This window comes from Triticum aestivum, unplaced genomic scaffold (assembly GCF_018294505.1).
Source record: "Triticum aestivum cultivar Chinese Spring unplaced genomic scaffold, IWGSC CS RefSeq v2.1 scaffold33126, whole genome shotgun sequence".
NCBI lineage: Eukaryota > Viridiplantae > Streptophyta > Magnoliopsida > Poales > Poaceae > Triticum > Triticum aestivum.
In genome coordinates this window covers 1-8,630 of record NW_025225995.1, presented here as the reverse complement: position 1 = coordinate 8,630, position 8,630 = coordinate 1, and the positions used below count along the sequence as shown (strand labels likewise).

General features: G+C 49.7%; 1 protein-coding gene across 1 annotated transcript in view; it reads left to right on the top strand.

The window, feature by feature from the left end:
• Positions 1–5,991, top strand: part of LOC123172434 (uncharacterized) — a gene marked incomplete at its 3' end in the record, with an annotated part of 13,683 nt that extends 7,692 nt beyond the window's left edge. Inside the window, 4 exon segments of the mRNA XM_044589406.1 lie at positions 4,487–4,565; positions 4,671–4,730; positions 5,077–5,201; positions 5,920–5,991. Of these exon segments, the coding sequence (XP_044445341.1) occupies positions 4,487–4,565; positions 4,671–4,730; positions 5,077–5,201; positions 5,920–5,991 (336 nt within the window).
• Positions 5,992–8,630: the final 2,639 nt, after the last annotated feature.

Sequence of the window (8,630 nt, the reverse complement as noted above, 5' to 3'; positions counted from 1 at the left end):
TTTTTTTTGGCTTTTTCGTGGACTGTAGGTATGAAGAACAGACTCGATCTAAACTACGAAAAACTGTAAAATCTCACCGAGCAACCTGGAAATCTGATACCACTTGATAGACGCAAAGGTGTCCCGTCTTTCGATGAGATGATGGATTTCGCTTTGGTGGAAGTCGACTTTGACGATCCGACTACGAACGTGCGAGGACGTCGCGCCTTAGCAATCGCTAAACCAACTCCGAGAGGTTATTGACCACGCCGGAGCACGATCAACTTGACCACGAGGGTCTGTTTCCTGCGAGCAAACGAAGAACAAGCAAGAATCTGAGATTGCAATCTGGATATTGCGAATATAAGATAAAAGCTTTATTGATCAAGGTGGGGTTCCGTGACCCCTTTGTCTGGTCGTTGAACACAAACGAAGTACGCGAAGTTGCAGCTATGGCGAACTTTTAATCTAAACAAAACCCAAAGTCTAAACGATGCCCTAAGGGCTGTATATATGGAGGAAGAGGGGGGAATTTCATGGCCCTTGGTGGAGGGGTCCGAAATCAACCCTATCTCTTGTTTCCCCACACATACGGACTCTAAAAATAGCATATACTTATGTATTTCGAAATTACATGGGCCTGGCCCAATAATAAGGTGACGCAGCACCTATAATAGCCTCGGGACGAAATTTATGAAGTGGCATCTTGTATATTTCGTCCAAGGCTTCATGCACCCATTATGGTGGCTTCAAAGTCTTGAAATCATCACTTGTAACTCCATTCTTGTTCCCCTTGCGCATGCCATCATCTCCATGCTTGTTCGTGCTCCAATGTCCATCCTTCTCCAAGCTAGGCCCTTCATTTGTAAGCAAAACAAATGTATCCAATTTAGGCAACATCATATTCTCATGAACATTAGAATCATTACCAAGAAACGAAAGTACCTGGTAATTTAGTTGGCGTGCACGAACTCTAGTAATTGGTCCAGTATGTATAGCAGCAGGGGCTGTGGGTGTAACAATTGTATTGATGTCCTCATCACAAGCGCCACCACAACCAAGGAAGCATGACATTGTGGCTTAGATTTGCCATGCGCCGAGCCACCCATAACCCGACGCGCCACCACAGGCCATTGCCCCGAATTCGGGCGCTACAAGTGAGCACCCGCCGCCGCACTGGCTACTATCGTCCCCACGAGCACGACAACTATCGTCGTGACCATCAGGTCCAGGCACCGGGGCCTGGATCCCATGCGAGTCGAACCGCCCCATGGTCAGCCGCACTCGACCTCCTTGTCATGCTGACGAGTAGGCTGCCACAAGATTCGCCGCCCACTGCTGCCCCGGCTTTTGCCAGCATGCTGCGAGCAGGTTGCGCCGGCCAAGGCGACGGGCCACACGCGAAGGGAGGTCGCCTTGCCGCTGCCATCCGCCGAGCCGGGCTTAGGCCGTCGGCCTCATCCGGTAGCGGTCAGGGCTGGAGGTTGAGGAGGAGAGCGATGGGGCAGCGGCGGCTAGGGTTCGCGCATGCCGCCCCCCTTGGAGAGTGAGGCGAGCACAACTATAGTGCTAGGTGCAACAGGACGTGGAATATTTACACCCGAGCTCAAATGCTCCCGGTGAACAGTAAAATCGGGAAAAATAGTAAACAAATTCAAAAAATTCTGATTTTTTTGTGGTAACCTTTGACAAATTTTCTACGTGCTTGCAAAAATTTATCATGAATGAACATTCCTGGAAGTCGTGGAAAAAAATTGATACTCCAAAAATGCTATTTTTTGAAAGCATTTTGGAGTACCGATTTTGTTTTTTTTTTGTAAATTTTCAAGCATAGAAAACATTTGTCGAAGGTTACAACAAAAAAAAATTCAGAAATTTTTGAATTAATTTTCATTTTCTTTCAATTTACTGTTCACCCGAGATGAGCAGAAGAACACTTTCGGTGCAACAGTTTTTTTTCTTTCTTTTTTTTCGACTAAAGACAGCAGCGCTGTTAGGAGCTAGGGTTCTGCCCGGTCTTGGCTGTAGGCAGTAGGGGAAGGAGGGGGCTGGGCGAGGCGATGAGCGGCCGTGCCGGCGGTTGGGCGCCATCGCGGGAGAGGAGGGTGGCGGCAGCGGCGCAAGGACAGATGGCGGCTAGGGTTCCAGCTCCTCTGGGAGCCGGGCAATAGAGATAATATTCTTATTGCTTAATTTCAAAAAGAGTCTTACAACCTATATTTATAACCTAGATAACTTGCATAAGAATTAACCTAAGATAACTTGCATAAGAATTAACCTAAGATAACTTGTGGGCTAAGATGCCCGGTGGGCCTAGCTAAACTGGCCATAACACTTCTCCCCGCCTGCACAAACAGCTCATCCTCGAGCTGTAAGGTGGGGAAGCGCTTGCGGAACTCCTCGAGGCGATCAGCCAGCGTCCAACACCTTCTCGACAGCGGGGGCGGTCAGGTCAGCGGCGACGGCGTCCTCCGGAACGTAGTCTGCAACCTCCAGGTAGAAGTCGCGGGCAGGCATGGCCGGGTGTGTAGGGGTCGTCGCAGTTGAAGCACAACCCTTGGCGGCGACGCTCGAGGAGCTCGACTGGGGTGAGCCGGCGGAACGGGCGTCCCGCGGTCGCGGCGAGGGGTGCCGTAGAAGCCTGCGCAGGCCGACCCGGCGCGGAATCCGGCCCGGGTCGCGACCCAGCGGTCCGGAACGGTGATTCCTGCTGGATGGCCACCGCGCGGCGGTCGAACGCGCGGGCGTAGTACATGGCCGACTGGAGATCCTGGGGTCCCCGAAGCTCCACGTCCACGCCGATGTGATCCGGAAGGCCACCGACAAAGAGGTCGGCCCGCTGCTGCGCCGTCACACCCGACGCATGGCATGCCAGGGCCTGGAAACAGTCGCGTAGTCCTGCACCGTGGAGGTGAAGGGCAGGCGGCCGAGCTCCGCCAGGCGGTTCCCGCGTACTGGTGGCCTGAAACGGAGAAGACACAGCTCGCGAAAACGATCCCACGGGGGCATGCCGCCCTCGTCCTGCTCGAGGGCGTAGTACCATGTCTAGGCGGCCCGCGAAGATGGTAGGAAGCCAGCCACGTGCGCTCCGACGCGGGCGTGCGCTGTCCGCGGAAGAACTGGTCACACTGGTTGAGCCAGTTAAGCGGGTCGTCCGAACCGTCGTACATGGCGAAGTCGATCTTGGCGAACTGGGGCGGCTGCTGGTGCGGCGCGCCATGGCCCACGGCCTCGGCGGTGCGGAGCGCTGAGGACGGCGCTCGGTCCATGGTGGGAAGGCCGGCGTAGTTCCCTGTGGCGCCCGACGCCTCGGGCTGCAACTGGGAATCCGACGGCGGCCGGGCCTCCGTGTAAGCCGCCGGCGGCCCGTGGAGCCAGCCGGGAAGCGGAGACGGTGACGAAGGAAAGCGGACCTCCTGGATCGGGAGTCCGCTCGGCGAGGACCGGCCCAGGCTAGGGCTGGGCGGGGGCGGTGGTGGCACCTGCACGGGTGCAGCCGGGAGGGACGGCGCGGCGGGGGACGACGTGGACGGCGCGGCCCAGATCAGCCACTGCGGGCCTTGGGCGGCGGCTGGCGGCGCGGGTGGCGCCGCGAGTGTCGGCGTCGGCCACTGTGGCCAAGGCGGCGCAGAAGCCGCCGGTGAGGGAAGCGCCGGATAGCCTCCAGTGATGGCCGTGCCTGCTAGCCCGCGGCCACGTCCCGGTGGAGCGGCGGGAACGGCCCGTACGGGCTAGCCAAGTATAGGCGGATACCCTGGACCACGACGACCAAGTCGTTGAGCACGCCGGCCATGGCCTCTGGCGTAAACTACTGCGGCACGGGTGGAGGCGACGGCGGCTGTTGTTGGACGGGGGGTGGCGGCTGGCCCTGGCCCGGCGTGGTGCCGGGTGCGGGGGAGATCGGCGCCGACAGCGAGGCCGTGGCGCCCGGCGATGAAGCGGCGGCGGCGGTGGAGTCGGAGGCAGCGGCGGTGGGAGAGTTGACGGGCAGCGGCGGTGGTGGTGGTGGCGGGTTTGGCAGCGGCGAGGACATGGTCGAAACCCGGGTACCTGATACCAAGGTGTTAGGAGCTAGGGTTCTGCCCGGTCTTGGCCGTAGGCAGTAGGGGAAGGAGGGGGCTGGGCGAGGCGATGAGCGGCCGCGCCGGTGGTTGGGCGCCGTCGCGGGAGAGGAGGGTGGCGGCAGCGGCACAAGGGCAGAGGGCGGCTAGGGTTCCGGCTCCTCTGGGAGCCGGGCAATAGAGATAATATTCTTATTGCTTAATTCCAAAAAGAGTCTTACAACCTATATTTATAACCTAGATAACTTGCATAAGAATTAACCTAAGATAACTTGCATAAGAATTAACCTAAGATAACTTGTGGGCTAAGATGCCCGGTGGGCCTAGCTAAACCGGCCATAACAAGCGCTGTTTTCTTCCATACCCATACATGCACCATGTGTACAAGATGTATTCACGATCTTTTGCTAGTGTAATTAATTTGTGTTTTTTGTTGCCTGTGCTAGGTTTGATTTCTCCAATTCATATATATGGTTTGAGTTCTACAATGCTCTATTGCCAAAAGATGTGAAATTAATTTGTGATGTGAGTTCTTTCATTTTTCCTTCAAAATAAAGTACTCGTGATGCTTTATGTAGCAGCTAATATATTCACATGATGTTGCAATTTTCGTTTTTATTGTGCTTGCAGACTCTGCGATCATGGCATATACTTGGACGCCTTGGTGGGTGCAATTCCATGAATATGCAGGTAAACTTATTGCACCAGATGTACGGCCCCTTCTGAAGTTTGTAGAGAGCAAATCCTTTGTTTTCTTGCTCATATACTTCAACTATGATGATACTACGGTATGAGAATCTTTATATCAGCTAATTATGAGACATTTGTCATTTTGAAACTGGTAGATGACCTTACGTGGCTCACCACACAGCTAATTCATAGTGTTCACTTTCACTATACTATGGTGTTTGCTGAAATGGCTGACATAAAAAGAATATAACACCTAACATCTGCTATTATCTTGGATATTGTGGTCACTTCAGTTCTTCAATTGGACTTTCCTACTTTGCAGTAAGAAACTACTGTTTCTTTGCAGCTATCACAGTTGAGTTTAGATTGTAAAAGACCAACTTATGATGCTCTTGAAGCAGCAAACACCACACCAACATCCTTTTACAACATTGGTGATCTAGAGATTCAAGAGAACCTAGCACGTGTCTGGTGTGGATTCTTTCTCTAGCCCTTATTACAAACTGTTGATTGCAATTTTTTTCATGTTGGCATGTGAGTTATGGCAGGGTAATTTGAACAGGGTTGTCATTCCAGAGTCTGATTTCATGATTGTTCTATCTGGCTTCACAACATTCTTTATTAAATGACATTGTCAGTTGTTTGTATAAGCAAGATTTTGCAAAGTACAACATTACATGCAACAGAGCATTTGCAACATAAAGACCATTGAATCTGGGTGTAATTTTCAGAAATCAGTTGGTGCGACCTCAGACTTTTAACCAAATTTGTTGGTGCAATAAGCCTGCTATGACTTATTGCATGTATGTCAAATCAGTTTGTACGACGTCCCAACTCTGACTGAAATTGTTACTAGTTCCACTTATGACAAGCATCTGAATTGTATGAACTATCCATTTATCTAATATACTGTACATTTGTGCAACATCTACTGGAACACTAAACTGTTCCATATTTCAACCCTGAACACTAAACTATACCTTTGTGCAACACCTTCATTAAATGACATTTATCATACTAATATATTTTTTCTCAGGCTTGTGTGGCTGCTTGAGTCAGAAATATCCAGTCCCTTTAATTAAAATAGATCTATCTGACAGAAAATATTATGCATCTTGTACTTGTTCAATATGTAGTTGCATTTGACATCAGCCTTGACTCTTAGTTTTGATCTTATTGATCTCCCCAGGGTGGACATTGGTATTCAAGATCCATTGCTTTTGGACATCCTGCTTAATTCATTAACCACCATAAATTCGGAGTGAGACTCTGAACCTTGAACTTCATTTTTCTTTTGAGGAATCATTTGTTGCTATTTTATCATTGTTGTTATATACTGCACTCTTATGGGTTTCAGCTCTAGCCTACCCCAATTTGTTTGGGACTAAAGGCTTTGTTCATCAGGATCTGAACACTAGGATGATGCAGTTGGATCCTTAGATATACTTCACATTATGTGTATTCCCTCTGTCTTTCTGTTTTGCATGCCTCATGAAAGTCATGTCTGCGAAATATTAATTTGGAATCATGGTGTAGCATCTGTTGAACAAATTAAAATGGAACGGAAGGCACTAGTTCTTACCTAGTTATGTGTGTAGGGTATTTACTGTTAGAGTCCATGTAGTCTTTTGTATTTACCCCATTGTATAAGGGGTTTCCTGCATATATTTCCTACACCTGTACATGTATATATATACTGGCCTATGGCCTCATTGGAATACAAGTTGCATATTCCTATCATGGTATTAGAGCCTAGGTTTTTTTTAGCACGCGCAACTCGTGCTTGACCCTCTTCTCGTCACCGCCGCTGCCGTGTTTCCTCTGGTCCGGCTGCAGGTTTCTCCTCTCTCCCCCCGCCACCAACCCCATCGCCAGGCCCGCTCCTCCCGCTCGCCAGATCGCCCGTGGAAGCAGCGCTCGTTTAGCCTTCTCGGAAGTTAGCACACGAGATACAACAAGAGCATGATCAAGATCTTTTTTTAACTTAGCATGGTCATCGTTGTGTGACTCCTCAAGAGCCAAACGATGCCCACGCTCTTCCTCAAGAGCATTAGAGAGATCCGATATCTCATCGGTATAGTCACGACTATGACCTTCCATCTTAGAGATGGTTTCTTCATGAGCCTCGATCATGTCATTGGCTTCACCAAGTTGTTCCAAGAGAGCAACGAAGTGCTTCTTGGATTTGCCCTTGAGCTTACTCATAAAAGACTCAAATTCATTTACTTCCTCATTAGACCCCTCACTTTCATCAATGTCATCCGTCAAGGAGGGATTAGTAATGATGGTGGTTTTGATATTGGGGGCTACCTTGTTGATGGCTTTAGCCATGAGACACTTGGCGGTGATGTTCTCATTGGGCGAGTCGAAGAGGGACACCCGTGGAGTTGTGGCAATGGCAACGGAGGCCATGGGCATGGCTTCACTATCTTTATCATCATCGTCATCCTCATGGTACTCTTCTTGAACTACCAACCCTCGAGTAGGAGTCTTTTTGGTGAAGTTGTTCTTGTTTGGGAAGGACTTGGCTTTGTCTTTTCGGATGAGCTTGCCACCATTGTCTTCCCGCTTCTCGTAAGGGCAATCCACAACAAAATGGCTCACATTGCCACAATTGTAACATGTTCTCACACGTTGCTTGCCCTTGAACCCACTTGAGTTGTTCTTGTTGAAGTTGGGCCTTGTGTTCTTGCTTCAAAATTGCCTTGAAGGAAGAGCCATGTGCTCATAATAATTATATTTTGTATTTTCGGGGTTGCTCTCCTCATCTTCCTCTTCTTCCACAATAACCTTGGCCTTCAAGGCAAGGTTGGGCTTCTTTGCTGTTTGAGAACGCAACACCACATTGTCAGCGGTTTTGTCTAATATCCTCATTGCCACAAACTCATCCAACACTTCATTTGAGGTCAAGGAGTGGAAGTCCGGTCTTTGACGGATGACGGAGGACATGGCCTTGTGGTAAGGCATCATTGCTTTGAGGAACTTGCGCTTGATCCAATTGTCATCCGTGTCCTTGCTCCCATGATCTCGGAGTGAGACCGCGAGTTTGGTTACTCTCCGAAAGAGCTCACGAGGTTCTTCATCTTCTTTCATTGCAAACTCATCGGCTTCATCTTGCACCACTTCATAGTTGGAGCGTTGAATGCTTGTGCTTCTCTTATAGAGGGAAACAACACAATGCCATGCATCTTTGGCCATGGCGAAGGGTCGAAGATGAGGGAGATCTTCGGGTGGAACCGCATCTTGAATGATGAAGAGAGCATTCTCATAGAATTGATTATCGACGGCTTCTCTAGGGGTGAAGTTGCTCTGGTCATGTTGATGAAAACCTTCTTCAACGATTCTCCAAAGATTAGTATTCACATGATTTAAATGACGCTTGAAGCGATAAACCCAAGAATCAAAGTCCTCATTTTTCACAATCTTAGGAGGAGGACCGACATGATTTAAATGAGTAAAGGGAATCGGTCCTCCATAGATTGGAGGTTCCACATTGGCAAAGATGCCGGTGCCATTTCTACCACTTAGTAGAAGGACCCTTTTCACTAGTAGCTTCCCCCTTGTCGGAGTTAGCATCCGTCACCTTGTTAGTGGGATCACCCACTTTCATCGGCAAGGTAGATAGTTTAAGTCCTTCTAAGAATTTATTAAACATGCTTTCAACCTCGGTTGTCATGGAGGTTTTCAATGTGTCCAAAGCCACATTGAATTCCTCACGAGAAACCGCGGTTCCCCCATCGGCCATAGACGAGCTCGGATTCACACCGGAGTGCTCCTCCACACCGTCTACGGTGTCAACCATACTCTTCGGACGGCAAAGTCCTTAATAAAGAGATGAGGCTCTGATACCAATTGAAAGGATCTGAAAGGATCGATATAGTTGACTAGAGGGGGGGGGGG